Raw genomic sequence first — 26,083 nt, forward strand, 5'->3', positions numbered from 1 at the left:
TCAAAACTTTGAGTTACAAACAAGAGCTAGACAGAGTAAATCTGGCTGACTTAATTTTGTCAGAATCTTGGGCAGAGTAGCACTTAAGGAAAGACAACGTCAGATTTTATTGCAGTTCCGTTATTGGCGAGATGATGCAACCTCAGTTCTTGTCTTTGTGAAGGAAAGAGTTCAATCAAGAGATAAAGCACAACGAAGCAAGCAAGTATTGGCCACAGCAAAAACACTTAGGATAGCGCATCAAGGAAAGTCATGGAAGAAGCAGCAGGAGAGCCTAGGCTTTGCTGCTTTGGCTCACTGAGAAGTCAGAGAAAAGGGAGCCTTGGAGACAGATTTAGGAGGTTAGCCCGGGATGAGCTGCTGCTGCCCCTTGCTCCCCTGGTTGCAAGTCTCATGGGGTCCCTTAGAGGGAAGAAGGACGGAAGGGAATGGAGCTGGTATACTTTGGATCCTTTGTGTTGAGGGTATTTATCTCCCTTGAAGGTGGAAATCTTAGGGGAGGCCTCACAGGAGGGTCTCAATAGAATATTCATCAGTTTTCCAGGTGTGCTGTTTTAGGGTTGTGGTCTCCACTGATTGGTCAGTACCAGGGCAAGGGTCATTGGTCAATGCAGCTGGGCCTGAGGCAGCCAAGGCAGCCATGACATCACTTGTCTAGTTTTGCTGCTTTTCTGGGCCTGGAGCTGAAATACAACTGAGGCCTAGATGTTATCTTTAGGGAGGAAAAGGTCAGGGGGTCCAAACCACATGACCAGCAATATGCTAGGGAAGGAAAGTTTACCCTGGGGGTGAGGTTCTTCTTTTCCCAGTTTTGCCCCTTGGTAGTCATCTGGGGCTTTCTGCCCTGGTGAGTTCCTGTACTTGGCCCGTTATCCTTGCTCTGTTCATGTCTGTCTAACTGCCTGTAGCAGTTCTGCTAACTGAAGCTCACAGTAATAAGTGCATGTGGCTTCACTGAAGCCAGTTGTGTTACTGCATTCACCTTTAGCAATATCAGTATCATGCTCCAGACTGAATCAGTTTAACATTATTATGAGAGAGGATTGCTATTAGATTTGAAGCTGCTTTCTTTCTTTACCCTTCAGAGTATAGTGGATTTAAATGTGTTTAATTTGTAGCACTTGTGTTCTGGGATAAATTAGTTAAGAAAATCTGCATGACCTGTTTATTAGTAATTAATATGCTATTTGAGTAAGATGGAAATTAGTGGTCAAGAAAAGAATCTCATATAATAAGGGGTTTGGGGGTTGGGGTGGTGTTAAAATATAGAGGACATTCCTTCATGATACTGTGGGCAAAAAGGAGCCACATGCTAACCTGACAAGGCCTGCATAGCGGCCTTGCAAACTCAAAGACCTAAAGTCCACAAAGGATAGACTAAAAACTTTTTAACTAAAAGCAGTTACAGTGGGTAGTCATGTCCTAGGCCAGTATCTTTCCTGACAAAAGTCAATCTTTACTTTAACTGAGCCAGTCTGTTGTCTTTTTGCATCTACAATAATGTATCTTTGGAAAGTCCAAGTAATTTTCCTTTTTCCAGACCCTTCAAAGCACAGGCACCGCTCTGCAGAGACTACAAATCCCCTCATTGTCATCAAGTTAATTGTTGACTATTAACTATCCTGCACCCACCTAAGTAAAAGAAGTGTATGTCTATTATTTTACCTTTTATCCAATCCCAGAGGTTTCCCCACTTTGCTTCTTTCCGCCTCCCTAATCTATCACCAATGGATTTTATATAATCCACATATGTCTCCTCTTTTGATTGTAATGTATAAAATAAGATGCAAAACTGCCATTCTCCAGAGCATTATCTAAATCCATTGAGATTTTGCTTCCCTGCAATTGTCTGACAGTTTGGCTCAAATAAACTCAAAAATTATTCACAGGTTTGAATGTTTCTTATGTTGACAATACTTATTTTTTAAATTAACTTTATTAACTTTATTGAGATATAGTTTAGATACAAAGGGTAATTATTTTAAGTTTCCATTCGATGAGTTTTGACAAATTTGTACAGCTGTGGAACCACTACCATAATGAAGATATGAAACATTTTCATCACACCCTGGCCAGTGTGCCTCAATGGTTAGAGCATCGACCCTTGGACTGAAGGCTCTCAGGTTCAAATCCTGGTCAATGGTACATACCTGGGTTGCAGATTCAGCCCCCCACCCCACCCCCACCCCACAAGGTGTGTGCAGGAGGCAACCAATCGATGTGTCTCACATCAATGCCTGTCCCTCTGCGCCTCCCCCTCCCTCTCCACTCTAAAAATCAGTGGAAAAACTGGGGGAGGGGGGGGAGCATTTTCATCACTCCAGAAAGGTCCAGGTACTCTAGCCCAACCAGTCTCCCACTTTCCCCTTCCTCTCCTCTCCCCCTGTCCTTCTCCAGTCCCAGGGGAACCACTGATCTGCTTTCTGTCTCTAGATTACTATTGTCCTTTAGGGTTTTATATAAATGAAGTCACATTTACACTTTTGTATCACGACCCTTAATTCTTTAGTCATATATATGTATCATGTGTAACTGGCAGTTAGAGACAAGATAGAGTTTAGGGAAGATAGTTTACTTCCCTGGCAGAGCCACTTAGTCTGGTTCAAAACCTGACTTTACTGTTCAGGTGTCTCTTTGGAGCTGACTCAGTCAACCAATTCAGAAGAGACTGATGTAAAGATCAGAGTGGCATTTTGTCAGTGTATAATGAGAATATAGCCATCAAATTTACTTGTGTTGCTGATTATATGTGCTCCTTATTGACTATATGTAAATCCAAATTAAAACTAGGTACTTGCTTAGTGTGTATTTCATTAGAGCAAAGGTATTGAGTTGGTGAACTGTATGACCAGGTGCATGGTCCTGTGATGACAGTCATCCTGTCACTAATTTATGGCTCTTATACACTACATACCATTTTGGTTATGAGTGATGAGCTTATTTAATTTTTGTTAGATTTTTTTCTTCCAACATTTTAGTGTAAAAATTTTCAAACACACAGTAAAGTTAGAATTTTATGATAAACACCTATATACTCACCACCTAGAGTTTACCATTAACATTGTACCATACCTGTCTTACCAGATATCTACTTATCCTTCCATCCATTCATCCATCAATCTTATTTTTTGACTCATTTCAAAGTAAATTTTTTACATCAATACACTTCTTCCTAAATACTTGGACATTTACTTGAATATATTTTTATTTCACATAATATTGAGACACCTTACAAGTGATTAATTTCATCCACTATGTGTAGATTTATGGAGAGTGGTGCCTTGCTTTGCTGCTGTAATGTGCAGCTTAGCTCACATAATTTTATCATTCAAGTTTTAGGATTTATGAAGGCCTAGAGAAAAATTGAAGAAAAAGATTTACTGCATTTTGTTTATATACCTGTGCCTCCCCCATATTTCTAAATAGAATTACCCTTAAATTTTTTAATCAAATCTTGATTCATGGTTCTCAAATATCACTCCAATTTACCTAATTGTGTCCTTATTTCAAAAAGCGCCTTCAACTGTTAAAGTGTATGAGAATGGTAAATTTGGACATTGACTAGCTATATGATGATATTAAGGACTTACTAATTTTTTAATGTTTGAATGATATTGTAGACACACAGTATCTTTGTGATAAAATGATAAAGACAAACAAGTATTTCTCTTTAGAGATAGATACTAAAGTATTTATGGATTTGGGGAGTAATGTGGTGTCTGGGATTTGCTCCAAAAGAATCCAGCAGAGCATGGAAAGTGATTGAGGCATATGTGAAACAAGATTGTGCGTTGAGAACTGTTGAAGTTAGATGAGGGCTATGGGGTTCATTATAATGTTCTTCGTTGCTTTTGTATATATTTGAAAATTGCCATAGTAAGAAGTTAAAATGATACAATAAAGGGCGGCATATTATTAGGCATTCAAATTCAAGACTGGGGAAAACTTAAGTTCTTTTTAGAGAAGATCCTAGCCATTTAAAAATTTTCCTTATTTCTAATTTGTAAATTATTTTTGCCATTAGTATAATTCCGTTTTATTTCTTGCTCTGGATTAAAAGGCAGACTCCTAAATCTTCGCTAGGGCTTTTTTACTTAGCAGCACTTAATAGAGATTTTGATAAGCAAAATAAACGTTTGATTTCAGGTCTGGGTAATTTACTTACTAAATATAAACCCTGAAGTCTTAAATACCTAGGAAACTAGAGTAACATGTTTGGGGGGCAACAAGTGTGTTATAAATTAAACGTTTTTCTCTAAAGTATGTGTGCAGACTTAAAAATTCGTGTTAAATAAGCCTTATGACAAAGTGATATTATAACTCATGAGTATTTCTAAGGTGCAAGTATTATTCGTTTAGTATTGCAAGGTAAGATTGCCAATGAAATGACTAAAAGCATTTTTAAAATGTGAAATAGCAATATGGTAGTGTTGTTATGATTGTGCCATGTAATTCTAGTTAAAAATGACACTGTATATAAAAATTTTCTAGTTTCTCATGCTGATTTCTTAAAAATAAAGTACAGTGATAAGTTTCAAGGTTAATCACCTGGTGAAGCCTTATTGACAATCCCTACTCTTGTTTCTTTCCCAACATTTCTAATAGGGGTGCATCTCACAGTCTTCTACAATCTCCGGAGTGAAACTCACTGTGTTCAGGATTCTAACTTGGAAAAACCATGGAGCAGTATACAGCGAACAGCAATAGTTCAACAGAGCAGATTGTTGTACAGGCCGGACAGATTCAGCAACAGGTATGGAAGTGAAACTTCTTTAAATGTCACAGCAATGAAGCTGATAACAGCACTACTCAATGGGGGAATTCCTTCAGAGGCACCAGATCTTATAAATGATGAGTCTGAGGACTTGTGCTAATGAAGTGCTTTTTGAAGATTGAATTTGTTGTCATTTCTCTCCTGTTTTCTGTGTTCAGAACTCTATCCAGCCTGTGACCATTGAGAATTTGCTCTTCATGGGAGCTTGGTTTAATACTAAATTGCCCCTTTTTATCTTACCAAAAGTCAAAACACCTAGTCTGTTTTCAGATGGAAATTCGGAGTTTTTGTTTTTTCTGGATTCAATTTGGTTGTTTCTCTTCTTGATTAAGCTAGTGAGTGATCTACTAAGGTTTTGACCACAATACACAAACCAGGATAGTCAGCGTCCAAGAAATCCAGCTCTTTGATTTGATCCACCACAGTACTTATTCTGAAAAGTTCTAGTTTACCATGAGGATAGTAGTTAAACAGCCGCTCTTTTGGATAAACACACATTAGAAAGGAATTCCCTGCTACTGGTTTATTCTTAGTTAAATGGATAGCTTTCTTGAATTTATACACAGCTTACATTTTCTGGTGCTTTATATCCAGCTTCATTTTAGTGAAACTTTCCTTGTATTTCTCTCTAGAAGAAAAGAAATTATCATGTATCAATATAACCTTAGGCCAAGACTGGAAATATTTTGTTTCCAAAATGGATGTTAGATATACAGAAAAGTAGTTTGTAGGGAGGGCAAAGGAAATTTCGATAGTGAGTTCTTCTATCTACTGATCAAGGGAAGGAGCTACTCTTGATTAATAGAGTAATTATTTAAACTCTTTTATTTGTCTTTCCTTCCATACAGCTGCTGTGGCTCTGGCAGCTTCTTTCAACTGCCTTCTTTGTAAAAGGGATTCCACAAAGGGCCTTCCATTCACACCAGTGCCCTGGTGGGTGAATTTTTGTTCTGTCAGAACTTACTATTACAGGACATAAAAATTATGTTGAAAATGCTTCTAAGGTATTCCAGTTGAGTAGAAGTAATCCTAGTTTGGGGACATGAGAGTAGTGACCTCATGAAAATGATTTGGTTCACAGTGATTGCTTTGTTTTTTCTTTCTAATGATTGCATTTAAGCCCCAGAAATTCATTGTATCTTTAAGGCTGTTAAAACCTTTGTTCTTATGAACTCATTTGAAGAAATATTAAGAGCATTAAAATAACTTTGTAGGCAAAAGGACCAAATGCCTATTTGTGGAGGGAAGGACTGCTTTAAAAATTTTTGTGTTAAAGATGACAAGTGACATTTTTTGAGTCATGGAAGTGTGTTTTGAGTTCCACTGTGAGGACGAAGGGCTAATATCTTCTACCCTGCTTCCTTCAACCAAACAGCTTCAGGATAGGGAGTCTGTACAGTTGGAAAGTCCTGCATAGGGTAGGGTTGTTGAAAGACAACTCCCTCCCTCTCCTCTAAGAGGTAAAGTGATCTCATGTCTTGAACCATACATTTCCTTCCTGACACATTTCAAGCTCTTCCTGTTCCTGTTCTCAGCAGCAGGGTGGTGTCACTGCTGTCCAGTTGCAGACTGAGGCCCAGGTGGCATCGGCCTCAGGCCAGCAAGTCCAGACCCTCCAGGTAGTGGTGCCCTCTCTGATTCTCTGTAAGCACTGCATGAACTTCTCCTTTCCTCATGTCTGGTGCTGTTTGTAGTAGGATCTCAAGGAGGAATGGCAAAGTCAGTTGCATGTCTTGGATGCTAACTTGTCTTTGAGGCTTATACCATGCCAGTTTTCTAATGTTTCGTGCCAAGTCATGTAGTGACTCCAGTGTGAATTTTCTGAAAACGGCATTTAGCTAAATGTATTTCTTTGGGAATGCCTTGGAAAGAATTATTACAAGGGACAGGAAGAAATTCTTACAAGTGACATTAAAACCTATTTAGAGCTCAAACTCTGTATCAGATTGCAAGGTAAAATTTCATGATTATTATTATAATAGTAGAAAAGAAAATATATGTACATTAGCTAGGCTAGATTGTCCTTTATTTTTATTAAAAGGGCAAATCAGGTGCAAAATAATCGTTGTACTTGGCAAGTTTCATCTAATCACTAAATCTTGTTAATCTCTTAACTGCTGCCTCTTTACTATTTCCTGGGAAAATAGTGGCCTGTCTTTTTATCAGATCCGCAAAGATTATCCCGCAAAGATTACCTCTAGATTGGACATAAGTGGGATGTGCTTTCTATAGGTCTTAGGTGTTACAGCCACTATGAGAATTCTTATTTAACCAATGCATTTCCCTAATATGTTGGCCAAGTTAAATACTCAAATTTGGGGTGATATTTTGGCCAGCTCCTATATAAAATTAGAAGTAGGAGCATTAGTCTTTTCTGTGCCTGTAGGCTACTTTGACTGAAATGACTGTAGTTTTGAGAAACTGGCAAGACTTTAGTGCCCTTTTTTTTTTCCCTCCATTAAATGGAAATGGTTCAAAGTAGGACCTAGAATGTAGAACCGGCATCTCACTTTATTACTAGTGCTGCTAAACATCCTGCAGCTAACTACTCCTTATTGTAATCATTTTACTTTACCCTTTTGACCCAACCCCCAAATCTGCCACCCAGTGTTTGATGATGATATACAGCCAACTCTCAACATAAATTAGGCTGAAAGAACCTGAACTTGGAGGTTCTCCCAAACTATAAATCTCAGAGTCCAACATCTTGTAATTCTTGTTTTTCATGCTTGCTTCATCTTATTGATGTGTAAAATAATATTGTCATTAACCACTTGTGGAATGGGAATGTAACATGCTCTTAACTGTATGGCTTTTTGTCTGATGCATGTATCCTTGTAATCATGTTGTAAATACAGTGGGCTCCTTGGAGTCTCAAATGGTTTATTATGTGCACTTACAGCATGTCAATGAGGGGAGAAGTTAAGATGATGGAGAGCCAGAAAACTATTATAGTTATGCCTTAAAACTTGTGTTCCCTACCTATGTAGATTTTATTTAAAATAAATAGAGACACTTTATGGAAATAATGGAAACCATTCCTTAAGGGTCTCATTATTTTGGAGAATTTTAAATAGTTCTTTCAGTTATTCATGCAATAAATATTCTGAAAAAATATTTCCTGGTAGAGCATATGCATACATTGGTATAACAAAGGGGATTTGATTGAGGTGGAGAAGTAAGGAAAGGAGAAAGCATGAGAATCAGATTGTAAAGTTCTTAATATTAAAGTGGAATTTCTCAATGAATGGTTTAACAAAAGCTAGGGTTTTGACTTTCTAAAGATTCTAGTACACTTGGGAGGGTGTGCTTAATGCCTAATTTACTTCCCTAGGACCGATTGATCTTTTTATTAATTTTATTTGAACATTCTTTCACTGGCATTAAAAATAACTATTTTAGTCATGCAAATATTCTTTTGTAATGCTACAAGTAATTCCTTAAAACAGAATCTGGAAATGAAAGTTTTTGACTTTTAGCTATTCTGTTGAACATTCATTCCATTTCTCTTTTAAAATAGCTTGTTTTTTGGCTTCTAGAAAGCATTTCTATTAGCTAGTTATTTTTATATTGGGACTCAGGAATGTACAAGAAAGCATTTACAATGTCCTGGCTTTTAAAATATTCTGTTTATTCATGGGAGCTTCAAAGTTGGGAAATTTTTTGCTATATTTGAGTGCTCTGTGTAATTTCCATATTTGCCATTGCTTCTGTTAACTAACTTTAGTTAAAATAACTGCAGGTATTGCAGGGTCCAGTGTGAGAAATTCCACTGCAGGTACTGCAAACTGACCAGAAAGTATGTCTAGGCAGTTTTTACTAGTGGGCTCTTTGATCAACCACCAAACTAGAATTCCCAAAATATAAGGTGAAGTATATTTCATTTATGCTTGAGAAACTATGGGGAGAAAAGGTCTTCTACATAAGATTCCAGAAAGGCTTGTTACCCAGCCTCCTGGGGTCATTGCTGGGTACAGTTTGATTTACTTCCTCCGGGTTATTTAGAATTTGTAGTTAACCGTCATCACCACCACCAGCCACCCTTCTCATTGCCTCCTCTTCAGCCCTGACCAGAGATCACTCTTGGATATTATTCTAAAATGGCAAATAGTCTTGACATTTTGATTAAACGCTTCTCATGAATATAGCCTGTATTTGGTGATAAATGCCTTATATATATTGAAACCTCCAAAGACTTGATATACTCCATTATAGCTGACTGAAATATTCAGCTTGGCCTTTAATCAGAGATACCATAGATGCTTGAAGAAGACAGGACTTGAGACTTATTATCTTAGGGTCTTTCCTGCCTTTTTCCCCTCTAGCAAGGCAGCAAAATAGTTCCAGTGATTGTCTTTTAGTAAAAAACCGTTTTGTGTTTTATGTTATTTCATTGTGCTTATTTTATTTTATTCTAGGTCCAGGGGCAGCCATTAATGGTACAGGTCAGTGGGGGCCAGCTGATCACATCAACTGGCCAACCCATCATGGTCCAGGCTGTCCCTGGTGGACAAGGCCAAACCATCATGCAAGTACCTGTATCTGGGACACAGGGTTTGCAGCAGGTGAGTGGTATGAGAAAGTGTCTGGACAGAATATCAGAATAGAGGTTTTTAAAGAATAATTTATTACAAGCTGTTTGACAATTGGTATTGTTGCATATAATTGCTTCCTACTCTCTTTGCATTTAGTCATTAGTCCACCTTTGTAGTACCAGTGATAAAGCAGAACTAGACAGAAATTGTACATCTCTGGTAAGGACTAATTAGGCATGATTTTTGAATGAATGTAAAGAATATGAAGAGATGGGAATCTTGTTTAATAAAAGTAATTCATTGGGTGACCTTTGTTGGTATTTCTAGTCAGTGAGGGAGGAAATTTACAATCTGCTTTGGCGATTCTTGTTTTTCCTCAGAAATGTTCCCCTTTTCTTTCCATGTAATTTGAGTTATCTAGCAAGTGATGAAAAAAAGTTATTTCAGTCCATACCCATCACACACACCTAGCACTGTATTTAAAGCAAAATACTTTTAATTTTAATTGAAAATAAATGAATAATATTTCTCATAAGAAGTTAGGAAAAGAACAAAATGAGCAAAAAGTAGGTTAAAATTACTGAAGTAGAAAACTAACAAAAATGTAGAAAGAATAAATCTGATTCTTTAAGCAGATCATTAAAATAGATAAATCTACTGGAAAGACTGATTGTGAAACAGAAAACAAAGGTAAAGACAAAAATATAGAAGAGATTAAGAAGTAAGTATGATGTTACATGCAACTCTGGCATCAAATTTTGTAAGTAGAGGGATTTCTGTCAATTTGGCAAAAATTAAAAAGAATGATTATATCTAGTTCTACAGTGGGTGTGGAGAAAAGGAAAAACTCATTATTTAGGTAATTTGAAGTTTTGAAGTCATTTTGGAAAAGCGTCTCACTCTTAAATACATAAACCTCTTCCACTTCTGAGAATCCTATAGGACTAAAAGCATCAATATATAGGGAGAAATATACAAATACATTTATTGCAGCCTTATACTGCCAAAAAGCTGTTTTGTGACCTGAATGTCTATTAATAAGAATAAGGAAATTGTTGAATAAGTCATACTGTCTTCAGATGTGGAATATTACGTTATTAAAAGGATGAACTGTTGACATGGGGGTGGTTAATATCGAGGTACTTCTGGTGAAAAATAATTTGTAAGAAAACGTGCACTGTGTGATACCATCTTTGTAATTAATAGCCAGACCCCTCTGTATATATGTTTAATAGCATGGGGATGGGGAAGAACTATTAATATTATACTATATGTGTATATTTTGTTTTAACAGTTGAAGTGATAGCATTAATGTCTTAGCTTTTCTGGAGGAATTTAATATAATTTGGAAAAAGTCAGCCATAATCACACTGCTTGATAAATCAGACTTTTAATTTTTCCACATTCCTTTGCCCCTTTTTGTTTTGGTAAATCCTTACCTGTGAGGGAGGCACATCAATCCCACCCACCCCCACGCACACTTTGTTTTTATTTATTTATTTATTTTACTTTTATAGGTAAGGTTACTATAAATTTCCTTGAGCATGGTAGTTTTCTTTTCAGTTGAATTAATTCTTTGGGTAGTTTCTTTGGAGTGGGGGGGATTGCTTGGGTAAGGAGTAAGAGCATTTTTAAAGCTGTTGGCATATTTTTGCCACGCTAGAGTTGTAGTTAGGATTAAAAACAGTTTCCACATTTCTCCATGAAAAAATGTATAAGGCTTTAAATAAGTATGTGTACTTGACTCTATTTTACACTGCTATTTCATTTCTGTTCTGATTGCCGCCTCGTCGTCCCCCCGCCACGCCTTCCTTTCCACTCTCGAATGGAGATGATGTGCTAGTGCTAGGAACGGCGCTGGGGCTGCCGTGACCTGACTTTTCATTCCCAGGTCTGCCATTAAACAAGCTTTCAGATCTTGTCCAAGTCATTTGATTGTCAGTTTTCTCATCTGAAAATGCAGTTTACATCAGGTGATTTCTAGGGTTCATTCCAGCTCTAAATTCTGTGATTTTATGGAATTAGTTAATTTATTTATATATTTGCCTTTAAGAGTCTCTTACAGGGTTATTTTATTCTCCTCTCACCAAGCAGGACTGTAAGTAACTAGTCAAATCATCCTAGGAAAATTGTTTTCTGTTACGTATATAAGGCTCTAGGTAAGATTCCATAGCCTTTCTTCCGATGCATAAGATTTCAATTCTTTTTTATAAGAATTGTGTTCTGAATAGCTATTTCTTTTAGAAAAGTACTTCTTAACCTTTATTACATTGCATCCTCTATTTTAGAATTCCAACGAGATCCTGTGCCCTCTTAGAAAAGGTGTAGATGTCCAGATTCATGGAAAATTTTGCATACAATTTTAGGTTAGGCTCCCTGGCTTGATATAGACAATGGAACTGGCATAGAGAGCCAAGAAATAGATTCAAGAATATTGGAAATTGGTATATAACAAAAATAGCATAAAATATTAGTGAAGAAATGGTTTAAGAATTATATAGATGTACGTCGTGGATAGACCTAGAGGGTATTATGCTAACTGAAATAAGTCAGAAGGACAAGTAAATTATTTCACTTATATGTGGAATCTAAAAAAAACAAAACTAACAGAGAACAACTGATGATAGAGGAGAGGGCGATGGGGAAGGATGAAAAAGGTGAAGGGCATAGAGAGGTACAAACTTCTAGTTATAAAATAAGTCATGGGGATGTAACATATGACATAGGAAATACAATCAGTAATATCGTGATAGCTTTATGGTGACATGGTTACTAGACTGGCTTATGGTGACACTTTGTAAGGCATATAAGTGTTATGTCACTATATTGTACACTTGAAACTAATGTAATGTATATCAACTCAACTTTAATTTTTAAAAAAAGTGATACAGAAAAAGAAAATCTCTAGTCATACTATATACAAAAATACCTGTTAGATAGATTAAAGATCTAAATGTAAAAGAGCATACTGGGAAACTAGATTCTCTTCGCAGGAGAATTTTCTTTATGCAGTGGGATAGAGAAGGATTTCTTAAAAGACATTTAAAAAATTTTGATTTGACTACCGTAATCCCCCTTATTCATGGGGAATATATTCCAAGATCCCTACCAGATTCCAAAAACCATGGATAGTACCAAACCCAAAAGTTAACAGGAATGGATGAATAAGTTAGAGTATAATTATCTAGCGTGATACTTTATACCAAATGAAACGAATGAACTAGTTCTATTTCAACTAGCTATACCTTGAAAACCACCACATTGACTGAAAAAAGCAAATTATAAAAAGATACAATATGGTGCCATTTACTTGAGATTTATAAACTTATTAAGCAGCACTATATATTTTTATGGATATACTTGTATAAAATATGCTCTGTAAGGAGTATCACCAGTTTTAGTAGAGTGATTACCTTTTAGTTGGGAAGGGAATGTTAAACGAAGCAAATATGACAGAATATTAGCTTGTTAAATCTGAACAGTGACTGTGGGTATGTCTGATATGATAGCCTCAACTTCCCTGCATGTTTAAGGATTTTGTATACTATTTTAAATTTTTAAAAACAAACTTTTTCATTTTAATATCAGTACATAAATTAGCTTGCAAAAGCAGTTACTAAAAATATAAAAATGCTCAACACAGTTGTGGTGAATAAGGCATGAATGATGACAGCAGTTACAAAAGGTATAAACTAAAAACAGCAATGCCGTATTTAGATGGAGCCATCTCTGAACTTTAACTTAAAAATGAATCTCACCTTGATTAAATCTAAAATATGATTTAAAATATAACCTGCTACATTCACCTTGAAACACTAGGCAACAGTCTGGGTGAGACACAGTTCACCTAACAAGGTTAGGAACTAATGTGGATTAGATGTACATTTTTTGTTATGGCACAATCCGGACTGGGAAGAAGAATTTCCTTGTAAAGGCAGTTAGCATGTGGGAGTGATATCTGCAGGACAGTGAGGCTTCCCTGGAAAACTTTTGGGAAAACTCAAAATGAGGTTCTCTGACTCTTGCTTTCTCTGGTCATCTTTTTTGGACATTGCCCCTTCCTTAAAGTAAACCTGCAAGTGGGAAGTCGAACACTTCCAGAAATTATTTTATGGGTCTAATTTTGTTTTTTCTCTCTTCATAACCCTACCCTTTCAGAAGTTAAGTTATACTTAAGGAATCACAGAACCCTATTTTGATAAATACTACTGTAATAAATACCACAGAGCCCAAGGTTCCCAAACTTTGTTGACTTGTTTAAAAAAACAAACCAGCCTTATATGACCCACTTTTTCACATCTGCCCAAGCTTAACCACTGTAATTACGAAGACACGATCTTGGTGTTTATTATTAAAGTGGTGTCTTAAATATTTTTAAATAGCATTAAAAGTGTTCTAAAGCTGGCCTCATGACTTAGGGGAGGAGGTAGTTTTGTTCTTAGTTTAAAGATGAGAAAACAGTTGTACTGTGTTTGAATACTCACATTGAAGTTGTTAGCCCTCAAATGTTGTCTTGTTGTAATTTGGGGGGATGGAGTTAGTGAGATTGCAACTGCCATTGGTCCAGTGCTCATCTGGCAGGGTCTGGGGCTTGAGACATACATCCTTCAAGGAGGTCTCCTCCTTGATAGAGGTGTATACATTTTTATACAATTCCAGCTTAGAGTTGGAAAAACTGGAAATGACTTATTTTCCCCCCAACATTTTATTAGAGAAAACTTCAAACATAGACAAAAAAGAGAATGCTCTGATGAATCACCACACCCATCTTCAATAGTTATCAGCACATAATCAGTCTTTCTAGTTTCATCTGTATTCACCTACTCTCTCAAGAATCATTTTGAATATAAAATATATCATTTCATCAGTAAAAAATACTTCAGAATGTATTTTTAAATAAACATGCTCTAAAAATAAATGTCATGATGCCAGCAGTATCATCTTTAAAAAGCTGCCATTGATTCCGTAATATCATTCAGTATCCGGGCAGCAGTCAGAACTCCTCCATTGTTTCATAAGTGGAAAACAAGTTATCTCTCATAAATAATAGCAGAACAGGACTGCTGTTTTGTTTTGTTTTTTTCCTCTTCACAGCATTTTCCACTGTGTAGAGTAATTTGGGTAACTAATGCTCTAGGACCGAAAGATACCAGTGTCAGCAAGGTACTAAGCTTTCTTTGTTTTGTCTTCCACAGATACAGTTGGTGCCACCCGGACAGATCCAGATCCAGGGTGGGCAGGCCGTGCAGGTTCAGGGCCAGCAGGGCCAGACCCAGCAGATCATCATCCAGCAGCCCCAGACAGCCGTCACCGCTGGCCAGAGCCAGGTAGTTCTACCAGCTGGTGGACACAGGAGCATAGCTGATTTGGAAGGGTCCGACAGCTGAGCCATGTTTCACATGTAGAAATGGGGGAGAAGACCATCAAAAATATTTTTAAGAAAAAGACTAGCCCTGGCCAGGTGGCTCCGTTAGTTGGAGCATTTAATTCCCAGTCAGGGTGCATGCCTGGGTTTCAGGGTTCGATTCCGGGTCTGGGTGCATACGGGAGGCAATCGATTGGTGTTTCTCTCACATCAGTGTTTCTCTCTCCCCCTTCCTCTTTTTCTAAAAGCAATAAAAACATATCCTTGGGTGAGGATGTTAAAAAAAAAGACTATATGGTTCTTTTCTTTGTGATGTTTTAGAATCTGTTAAATTGTGTCATGATTTATTTCCTACAGACACAACAGCAGATTGCTGTCCAGGGTCAGCAAGTGGCACAGACTGCTGAAGGGCAGACCATCGTTTATCAGCCAGTTAATGCAGATGGCACCATTCTCCAGCAAGGTAAGTGTGCCCATTCATTTCTGTCTACTTTTGGGGGCATCATCTTCATCCCTTAAGCAAATGATACTTCAGAAATTTTGTGGTGACCTCTACATGAAATGTATTTTTTATTAAAAAATATGTCTCCATTGATTGTTGGTTCCTTATCACCAATACATGACCATTGTTAATTCCATTTGTAGGAGTCCCTGGGGTGGTAGTTAAAAGACTGGGCCTAATGAGGATGTAAAGTACAACGTGGGAATATAGTCAGTAATATTCTAATAACTATGTATGGTGTCAGATGGGTATGAGGTTTATTGAGATGATCACTTAGTAAGTTATGTAAAGTCTATTTACTGGGGTTTACACCTGGAACTAATATAATAATCTTCTGCTTAACACTTTCTAAATAAAAGATTAGAAATAGGAGTTTCTTCGTTGGTAGAGGGAGAAATGGATCAGCATCAAGTTGGCATTTGGAGTGTTGTTGCTTAGTTGTATTTTTTTCTGTGCCACTCCATTGTTAATTTATTCCAAAAAGACTTATATGCCTATTATGTATGTAGAACTTTGCTAAGAAAGAAGAACTTTTTCCTCAAACAGCCTCTAGTCTAATAAAGAAGGCATACTGTGAACACATATAGTGCAGAGCTCTTATAGAGATATGTCCTAGGAATAGGTGATGCAAACAGAAGGGAGAGGTGAAATATGGCTTGAGAGGAGGAGGTGCCTCAAACTGAACTTAAGAGCTTTTGGAGGCATTTGTCAGATAGTTAAATCTTAAAAGGACATCTCATATTCCATGACTAAAGGTTTGATTTGTAATTAAGATTAAAGACTTAGCAGTATGCAAGATCCAGTGAATACAGTAACAGTGCTCGTGTATGACTCAAGAGAGGGCCTGAACTGGATTGAGCACTGGCAGGAGCCCAAACAGATAATGGCAAACACATCCTCCTCACGTGCTGCTGTTGATAGTTTGGGAACTTGGGGTGCTTGATTTAAGTTTCAGACCTGCAACTGGCTGGTTCATTGTCAGTTTAGGATGAACAACTTACAGGTTTATAAAATCTCCATCCTGAAGCAGATTGTTCATATGTACAAAAACTGGATATAGCTTTAGTCAGACTGACCCATAGAAGAGGAAGCTTCCAAACTGCCTCACCACCCATTGAAAACTATTATTGTAATGCCCAGGAAAGTATCCATTTCAAGGATAGATTTATTCAAAGCCAGTACCCAGAAAGTTAATAGTTTCAAAGATTATTATGTGGGTTTTATGTACTAAACCAGGCAGAGAGTGGGTGAGTGCTTTTTCCCCCCTTGTGCTGTTTAGTATGTTTTTCCAGGGTGAATGAGTGTGCCAGATAGAAGAGGACCTAACTCTGTTCCCTTCTTTCTGTGTACCTGTTTTTTGTTTTATGTTTTATTTTCTTAAAGTTACAGTCCCTGTTTCAGGCATGATCACCATCCCAGCAGCCAGTTTGGCAGGAGCACAGATTGTTCAGACAGGAGCCAACACCAATACAACCAGCAGTGGACAAGGGACTGTCACTGTGACACTACCAGTGGCAGGCAATGTGGTCAATTCAGGAGGGATGGTCATGGTAAGAATATTGATTCTTCAGCTCACTGTTATCGCCTATAATTTCTTTTTCCACATATCTCTCTGTCTTTGCAAAATTCTTGAATCTGCAATTTGATGTCTTTCATAAAGTTTGTTTATAATGTTGACTTCTTGGCCTTGAGATTGATCCTTAAGGCAGTTACAGCGATCTACTTTTATAATAAACATTACAACAGACCACAATTCATTCGGAGGACCTACTGTGTGCCAGGCACTATTCTTGGTGCTGGAGATATAATAGGGAGAGTTAGACTACTGATCTTTGGCAGTTGGAAAATACATTGTCTCTAGTGGATGAAACAAGAAGTAAACTAAAATTCAGAAAGATTATAATCAGAGAAGAAAAAATATGTGGTATAAATACATTGAGAAGATAAGGAAGGAGAGTTGGGTGGTGTGTGTGAAAGCTAAAGCCTCATATGTCAAAATAGGATGTCAGTCTGTAGTACCTAAAATGGATAACGTAAGAATTGAGTAATAGAAGCCTGCACTGAGATGGAGGAAACTACCAGAAGAAACAATGCAGATGTTGAAAGTTGTTATAGTTGGTAAGGGAGTGAGGCAAAGGAGACTTGTTTCATCATACATTTAGTACAATGTTTTGTTTTTGTTTGTTTAGAAAAATTAGGATTGAATTATATAGTAAGTTAACTTAATTAGTTGTATAACTATAGGCATTAAGTAGCACTTGGTAAATTTGTCCCTATTTTCCTTTGTACTATTTTATTGTCTTTGATTACTGTTCTGGACCACTAGATGGCAGCAGACATTCCTAGAAACTGGAGCCATGCATGGACAAGAATTTGGATCAGGTTATGTTGTTTCTTAGTGTGGCTCCTGGGCCCCCTATAATGTAATTATCTGTAATGTTTGTTTAAAATGCATTTAGTTTTATGTTCTAAAACATAATGTTCTCCAGGAAATGCATTTAACTGAATACCCTGTAAAAGCTACTCTTGGTAGCAGTCAGAAGAAACTAGATTAACATGGATTAAGAAACTGTTTCCTGTGTCCATACTTCATGTCACTTTTTAATAAACTAGTGTTCTCTTCACACAGATGGTACCTGGTGCCGGCTCTGTGCCTGCTATCCAAAGAATCCCTCTACCTGGGGCAGAGATGCTCGAGGAAGAGCCTCTCTATGTGAATGCCAAACAGTACCACCGCATACTTAAGAGGAGGCAAGCCCGAGCCAAACTAGAGGCAGAAGGGAAAATTCCAAAGGAAAGAAGGGTATGTGTAACATTGGGAAGGATGTAGGAAGAGAGTACCAGGGCTCTGCTTTGAGAAGTGATTACCTTTTATATGATTTATTTCCTTGAGTACCTTCCAAACAACTGAAGGTAGATAGATAGCTCTTATCTTTTATAAAAGTTATCATTTGTCGTTGCTATATGCAGCTGCAACTACAGAGACAAAAAAATAATACTGGCTTAAATTTTAAAAGTTTTTCTTACATAAAAGAAGTCCAGAGATAAATTGTCCTGAGCTGGTAGCACATTTCCACAGCCCTCGATACCCATTCTCCCCGTCTTATTCTGATATTCTTAGTACGCTACTTATAGTCCAAGATGGCTGCTTGGGCTCCAGCCTAGGAGCAAATGGAACAAAAGAGGCAACTCTCTTTCAAGGAAACTTTTAGGAAGTTTTATATATTTCATTAGCCAAAATTTAATTACGTGGCCACAGTTACCTGCAAATAAGGGTAGGAAATGCAGTCTTTTTACTAAGCAGCCATTTGCCCAAGGAAAATTTGGTCCGTTATTAAAGCAAAGGAACGGATATATACATATTGGGTGATAGTTAGCTGTCTCTGGGATACCTTCGAGTAGTCTTTTTTTGAATTTATAATATTTATTTAGCATTTACATTCTCATAGTAGTTATATACGGTAAGCTGCTATCTAGTGTTTTCCCCAAAGCTTTCTCCATAATTCAAAGTCGTAAGTGCCCATGATGGCTTTAATCAGTGCTTTTCTGAACTACTGAAGATGGAACTTGTGCATTAGATAACTGTGCTGGTTCCAGCTAGTAGTTAAATGGTTTTATTTCTCTTGTTTTAGAAATACCTGCATGAGTCTCGGCACCGTCATGCCATGGCACGGAAGCGTGGTGAAGGTGGACGGTTTTTCTCTCCAAAGGAGAAGGATAGTCCTCATATGCAGGTAAGAAGGCTTAAACCTCTCATTCTTCTTGCTTTCTATTTTCTTGGGTTGAAGCCTTTGCATTTTTCTCTTGCTATTCTCTAAATTGGACGCAACATTCTGTCCATTTTGTCTTAAAGGTCTTTAGCACTTAAAGGTCTTTAACCCAGTGGCCTTTTTACCCCCTCAACCTTTGCCAGTTATTAATACTTTCCTTTTTTTTTAATAGTCTTTCTTGATACTCTCACTTATCTTGATTTTCAAAGAACACCACCAGCTAACACTTTACTGCTATGTGCCAGCCATTATGTTAGGTGCTTTTATAAGCTACTTTTTTCTTTTTCACTGAATCTTTACAGCAACCTGAAGCCCCATGAGGTAAGAATTACGTTTCCATTTTACAGTAAAATCGGAGGTTTGAACAGGTTAAATAGTTAGCCTAAGTAAAATACTTAATAAAATGGTACAACTGAAATTCAGACCCAGGCAATGTAATTCCAGGATTTACTCTGTAACTCCTATATTGTACTGGTTCTTACATCTAATTCCACTGATTTTATTCTATAGCATTTCTGAATCAATATATCCAAATAGACCTCTTGATTTTTTTTTTAATGCCTCAACCACTCATCTCAACAAGTGACATATCCATCCACTCAGTTACTAGAATTGTCCAACTTTTGGTTTTATCTCTAAAATATAATCTGATTCGGTTTACTTTTTTCCCTCCCAACTGCTGTCAGCCTAGTCTAATCCTCTCTCTCTTGTTTCAGTTAATGTAACAGTTCCCTACTGGTCTCCCTTCCAATCTTGTGCCACCCTGGTCCATTAGCCACATCTTAGTGTGATCTTTTTTAAATGTATATCATATAACATCAGCATCTTGCTTAAACTTCTACCCTCCATCCTTTCCCATTTACACTTAAGACTAAAATCCAAAGTGCTTACCTTGGCCAACAAGGTCCTGCATGATCTAGGTCCTGCCTGCCTCTGGCTTCATTTCCTCCTACTCCTTGGTCTTTATGCTCTTGCTTGTACTGTTCATTGTTCTGTCTCCTGCCATTAGGACCTTTGTCTTCAAAACAGCCAATCTGTAAAGCTTTTCACTCCCCATCTTTTTGCATGGCTATCTCATCTTTTAGGTCTTGGTTTAAATCTGAGAGGCTATCCCTAGCCAACCCTATCCAGAGTCTGTCTCTCCTACCCTATTATTTCCCCACATCTACCTTTTCTTTAGAGTTTAATAGTACTTGAACTGCCTTATTTGTGTAATTGTGCAGTGGTTGTCTCCTTCACTAGACTATTAGCTGTGTAAAGAGTAGAGGATTGTTTTGCTCTTAGCATAATGCCCCATCCTAAACAAGCACTCAGTAAATGTTTGTTGAGTTAATGGATGCCACCCACTCACCGCTACTTCATTCTGTATGACCATCACACCCCACCTCCATTATAGCCCAGTCAGTCTTTAGAAGGTAGTGCTTTTATAATTGTTTCAGGCCCCTGCTCAAGGATGCATGCTAGTTTCTCATTTTTACTGCATCAAATCACAAACTATTTCTGTACAACATCCAAGGAACTTTTCCTCATCATGCCTGCCAGTCATACTGGTATTCTGTGGTGTTCCTACACATGAGCACTAATTCCTTCTATACTATTAATTCCTATGTGTAGTGTGAGAACCACTCCTTTCTCATTACTCTTTTATGCAGGGTATAGATGTAGAGAAGCCAGCTGTGGGCATTGTGCCAGGAACTCTGCTAATTCCTTGTGCTAACAATATGACCTCAGTCAAGTTACTTAGCGTCTTTTAGCCTCTTTTAGTTTCTTCACCTGTAAAGTGGGGTGCTGTTGATACTTCACAGGAATGTTGTGGGAATTTCATGTAGTAAGTCACATTAGGTGCCTCCTTAGCCTAGTGCATGTTGAGGGCTCAGTAAATGCTGTTGTTTTTCTCACTCATTGACCAAGACAAAGCTCCAGGCCTACCACCTTCAGAATCTTTCAGCTTATCCTTAGATCATGCCAATTGAGGCTTCAGAGCCTTGGTGTAGAAGAACTAAAGGCAGTTATTGTGGAGTGTTGCAAAAAACTTCCACAGGCAAATCTTGTCTTAACACTTCGGGTTGTGAGAGGCAGCAGGCAGAGTTTAGTGGAAAGAATATTAAATGGGTACCAAGAGATTTGGCAGTTGGTCCTTGCTGGGCTCCTGAGTAACTTTTTGACTCTAGCCCAAGCAAATCAGTTTACCCATCTGGGCACCAAGTTTATCTGTAACCTCTAGGTTACACTATACCTTTTAACTAAGTGAGTGCATTAAATAAATCCCAATCACTTAGCTCTGCTAAGTGCTCAGCATTGAAATATGATGATTGTAAAATAATGACACAAAAGTACTGCATGAGACGGCTTCTCTCTTTTTCTTAGCTGCTTCTAAGGACCCTTAAACACTAAGGGTAGAGCACAACACAGGTCTGCTATCAACTCTGGAGTGTTCAGGAATGGAGTGTAGGCTAGATCAGATTTTTAATCCTTTTAAATAAGATTTATTGTCTCCTGTTTCCAAATGGAGCTGCATTTTAATCCATGTATGCACACTGCATGCAGGCCTTTGGGTTACTTGGCAAAGTTGTGTCTATGCCCTTAATGATAAAGTAGTGAAAGCAACAAGTTCCTGTTGCTTTTGCAAAGGACTTTAACCATTATTATGCTTTCTTTGTCTCTAGGATCCAAACCAAACAGATGAAGAAGCAATGACACAGATCATCCGAGTGTCCTAACCCCAGGCCACGTGATGGAGCTGATCAAGGTCATGTTCCTCGCCACTATACCAGGAAATTGATCACTTCTTCCGATGGGACACTGATGATCACATTCTGCCCTTTTCTACAGGACAGAAACCCACTTAGTTTTTAATAAGTGGCTCAGTATTGTAATTGCAGTGGTGTCTGGCAAATTGAACTTGCAAGGCTTTGTCTCACCCTTCAGTCAGGACCTATTTTAGACTGTTGATGGCATTGACATTTCATGGACTAGGATGATGCAAAGGACTCATGCCAGCACAGCAGTACCACACACAGCACTTAGATGCTGACTGGTGAAGCCAGCTAGTTGTCTCAGCAGGGACGAACAACCTTCTCCAGCTAAACTGCAATCAGGGAAGCTGCAGCCCACTCCTTCCCGTGGAATCTAAACACCATCCTCCATCCTTCTGACAAGGGATCTCAGGCTATGTGAATGGACACTTTGTATTCAGAGATGACTTCTGGGCATGGAAGTTCCATCTCGTAATATGGAAATAATAAATTCTCTGAGATACATTCATATAATCTGTGGTAATAATAAGAATTTCTGTTTGCCCAGATGATAGGTTGGTATTTTTGGACTCCAGCGAAGGAAAAGCTAATTCTGGGAATAGAATGATAAAAGAATCAAGCATTAAAAATAATAATTGCTGAATCTTTTTTAGCTTTGACCAGTTGTGATCTGCTTGTCCATCTGTTGACAGGTCATCTGGACCATAGTTCTTACTATGGTTACTTTAATACAATTTAGAAGGTATTGGACCTTGAAACTTTCTAAGTAGAGAACAAAACAATACAACTGTGCTGAAGTGCTGAGGACATTTGTAGTAACTCCTAAACAGAGAGGCAAACTAGAGATTTTCAATCAGAGGCTTGGTGACAACATTTGGAAAACAGAAGGGTTTATGTGTTTCAGTCTAGAAAAAGAGTAGTATATACACCCATGTGTTGTCATATAGCATGATTCTTCAGTGGATGGATGCCTAGGATGGATCATTAAAATGAAGAGAATACATTTACACTATAACCTTTTAACAACGGAAAGTAGAAGTCTGAGATTTGGTCCTTGACAATTTCTGGAAAGCACTGTTCGATCAAGCTGTCCTGGATGGTCTCCAGGTTATCTGCTCAAGCTTATGGTGGATGTTGGCTTCACTCCTGCAACGCTTTGTGCTGGCCCCAGAAAACGGACATACTCATGCTTCCCATGGCAGCTGACTCGGTGCCAGTTTCCATTTGCTTCCCCCCTTTCTCCATATGCCTTGTGCAGGAAAGTTTTCACATTGCATCTACATTCTGGGGACAAATTAAAGACTGGAAATAGAGGTGCCTGTAGGGAAGGGAATTGGGCCACAGTTCCCAGAATGGGTTGTGCCTCATTTCTTTTCTAGATGTTGAACCCCGGTAGAAATATATTTCAGAAGAGTTTCTGCTTATCGTGAAAACAAAAGGAAAATTATTTTGAGGAACGTTTGGGTTTGACTTAAATACCAAGAGTAAAGATTGGGTCTTTTTATATTTTACTCTGATTGTTTTAAGAGAGAGAAAATACTTAACTCTCTAAAGGAAACATCACAAAGGGAAAGCATTGTAATGGTAGAAATAGAGGGACAGAGCTATGCAAAGAAAGCAGGAAGTGAAGTATCTTTCTAGTTCCTGGAATCCAGTCATCTGGCTTCCAGATGTGGGGGAGTGGAGGGGTTGATTCTTTGGTAGGCTCACTAGAAACTTCTGGCTCTATATGAGTTTTAGATGTTAACTTTATCCAGTAATCCCCAAATTTTTCAGATGATAGATTACTAAAAACAAAGGAATTTCTATCCCTTGGTTTGTTTAAGAATCTTTAAGGTACAGAGTTCAGAAAGATTCCTCAGACCTAATTTCTAGTACTTAAGCCAATAGCAATTCTAAAATGCTATTTATTTGTGTGTGTAAGTTTGTACATAGTGATTCCAACCTTATTGTAGCAGAATTACTTCTTCATGCATTTGAGTTTTGTTTAAAATTAAATGCTTCAGTTGTCATTTCGTCATTGCATTTCAGCTAACTCATGACCCTTTTATTGTGGTCATTTTAGCACACCGTAATAACCCACAAAGTGGAGGGGGTTGAGGTTTGGATTTTTTCTTTATTTGTTGCCAGAAGTTCTTTTATTCATATATCCTTGTGACTGTAGTGATGACTTCTAGATGTAGAAAGAGTGAATGGATGAGTGAATAATTGGTTTAATACATAGTTATTTCACTTCTTGAGTGCTTTTTTTTGCAGGATAATTGTAAGTGTATATATTTTAATTGTACTGGTACATTGAACATGTCAGTGTCTATACCACTGGACCAACATTTTTGGCTATTGAGTGCCTGATAATAATAATGTCTTGATTTTCCTTTGGGACTCAATTATATATATTTTTCCCCTCAGCAATAGGGGGAGTACAGGCGATTTGATCATTGATGTCATTGCAATTGTTATTTTTTAAAATAAATTTATAAAAATACTAAAAAGTGATTTGAATTTTGAGACGTCTACATCTCTTGGGTTCTAGGTTGTTTATAATGTTGAAATTGATCTCTGTAGACAGACATGTGTAGTGTCCAGGCCTCTTAGCTATCTCTCCTTTTAATCTCTTTTCCTTCCCTTTTGGCCTTCTTACCCTGCTGACAAGTATTTTGTCATTTGTGGGCTGATTATATATTTGGTCTTACTACTGGAAGTGTTAATCAAAATGCAAAGAAGTAATTCCTTGAGTAAAATTAGCCCTCCAAAACAGCATTGATTTATTAGGTGGTGTAGAACTATAGTGAAAATAAAATTTTTAGATTTTTTTATTTCTGTAGAAAAGACTAAAATGCTTTTCTGATTGTTAAAAATACACTGCATGCTCATCCTCATACGGCTTTGTGTTCTGCATGAATCTGAGCAAGACTGTCAACCTTAGAGTCATTATCATACAAAAGTCAGAACCAGGAATTAAGAGAAAACACAGCCACAGGGAGCCCTACCATGAGAGACCCAATAGACCTATCCTGCTGACAACAGAAACAGAAGAATCTCTCCCCTAACAATTGAAACAGACCAACAGTAAAGTAGCCTTAATCTAACGATGTTTAAAACCACCGAGTGTGCTTTAGCCAGGTGCCAGTAGAACTTGTCCTTAGAAATTAAGGGAAGGCCGGTTTCTACCCGTGATACGACGCAGAGACCACCCTACTGACACGTCCCAGGTGATCCCTTCTGTCGGAGAGGCATCTTCACTAGCACAGGCTTTGACAGCCCTGCTCTCGGCTGCCCCGCCTTCCGCCTCTCCCCCCGCCCCGGAAGCCACAGCAAAGGGGGAGGTTCCGAGGCAGGTGGGGCGGGGCCCACGGCAGCTTTAGATCAGCGCCGCCACAAGAAAGCCCACACTGATTGGTCCGTGGGAGGGCCCCACCAGGACCGTCATGCGGATTGGCTGCTATACTGGGGGACGCTATTTCCGGTAGTTCCGCGGGCAAAGCTGCCGCTGTCATGGCGACCGGCGACCGGGTGAGGGCGCCGCTGCTCTGGCCTGTGGAGGCCCGGTTGGCGGCGCTGCTTCCCGACCTGCTGGTCTTCGGGAAGTCCCCGGCGGCGGAACCCGAGCTGGCCACGGCCCAGGGCGTCCTCCTTGGCGTCCACGTGACGGGTGAGGGCGAGGGGAGGTGTCGCCCTCCGCCCCGCCCGCCGGGCGGCCGTTGGGCCTCCGCTCGGGGGGGCCGGCGTTTGCAGGCCTGGCCCGCCCCGCCCCGCGGGAAACCGCGCCGTTTCCAGAGCGGGAGGACGCCGTTAGGGATGATCTGGCTTAGCCCTTGAGTTCTCCCGAAATGATGAAATTGAGAATCGTAACAGGGAAAGGACTTTCCCGGAGCCGCACGGCCGACGGAATCCAAGTTTCTCCCAATACCGAGCATTTTCCAATAAGTATTTTCCCTCATTCACGCATTGTATTCGCGAAATTAATTCATTCTTTAGGTCGACAAGTATGTGTCCCCCCCCCCCATTGTTGTAGGAGTTAGAGAACTTGAGCAGGTGCTTCGAGAGCCCGTTCATTTAACAGGTGTTTATGGAGTGCGTGTGCCATGATATGAAGATGAGGGATGTAAGAGGACGCACGGTGCCTGTTCTCCAGTTCAAAATAGGACTTCTCCGTAACGCATTAATCCGTTCCCCTTGCAAGCGGTGTGTCTCTCCCATGGGGAGACATCCTACAGGCGCCGCTGTGGTCAGGGAGCCTAGAGGGTGGTGGGGGAGGGGCGGCTGGCTTCGGAGGAGAAGGGGCGCGGACGCCGCTCGCAGCGCCTGGAGACGAGGAGGGCGGCCCCCGGGATCCCCGGAGGCGGCAGCAAGCTGCCCGGCCCCGCCCCCTCGGAGGGTA

At 38.9% G+C, this 26,083-nt stretch overlaps 1 protein-coding gene across 11 annotated transcripts in view; it reads left to right on the forward strand.

Moving 5' to 3' along the window:
• NFYA (nuclear transcription factor Y subunit alpha) overlaps positions 1–24,518 on the forward strand; it is a 28,758-nt gene extending 4,240 nt beyond the window's left edge. For 3 of the 11 annotated variants that reach the window (XM_016212761.2, XM_087817378.1, XM_016212760.2), the window contains exons 2-10: positions 4,606–4,753; positions 6,310–6,396; positions 9,193–9,339; positions 14,505–14,636; positions 15,032–15,137; positions 16,560–16,726; positions 17,806–17,979; positions 18,809–18,910; positions 21,613–24,518. In XM_016212761.2, coding sequence (XP_016068247.1) covers positions 4,679–4,753; positions 6,310–6,396; positions 9,193–9,339; positions 14,505–14,636; positions 15,032–15,137; positions 16,560–16,726; positions 17,806–17,979; positions 18,809–18,910; positions 21,613–21,666 — 1,044 coding nt within the window. In that variant the 5' untranslated portion in view covers positions 4,606–4,678 and the 3' untranslated portion in view covers positions 21,667–24,518. Of the gene's footprint in view, positions 1–4,605; positions 5,708–6,309; positions 6,419–9,192; positions 9,340–14,504; positions 14,637–15,031; positions 15,138–16,559; positions 16,727–17,805; positions 17,980–18,808; positions 18,911–21,612 lie in introns of those variants that run through there. The other 8 variants (XM_016212769.2, XM_087817380.1, XM_087817381.1 and 5 more) reach the window with 8 other exon arrangements.
• Positions 24,519–26,083: the final 1,565 nt, after the last annotated feature.

The sequence above is a fragment of the Miniopterus natalensis genome, chromosome 5 (genome assembly GCF_054644295.1).
Source record: "Miniopterus natalensis isolate mMinNat1 chromosome 5, mMinNat1.hap1, whole genome shotgun sequence".
NCBI classification, from domain to species: Eukaryota; Metazoa; Chordata; class Mammalia; order Chiroptera; family Miniopteridae; genus Miniopterus; species Miniopterus natalensis.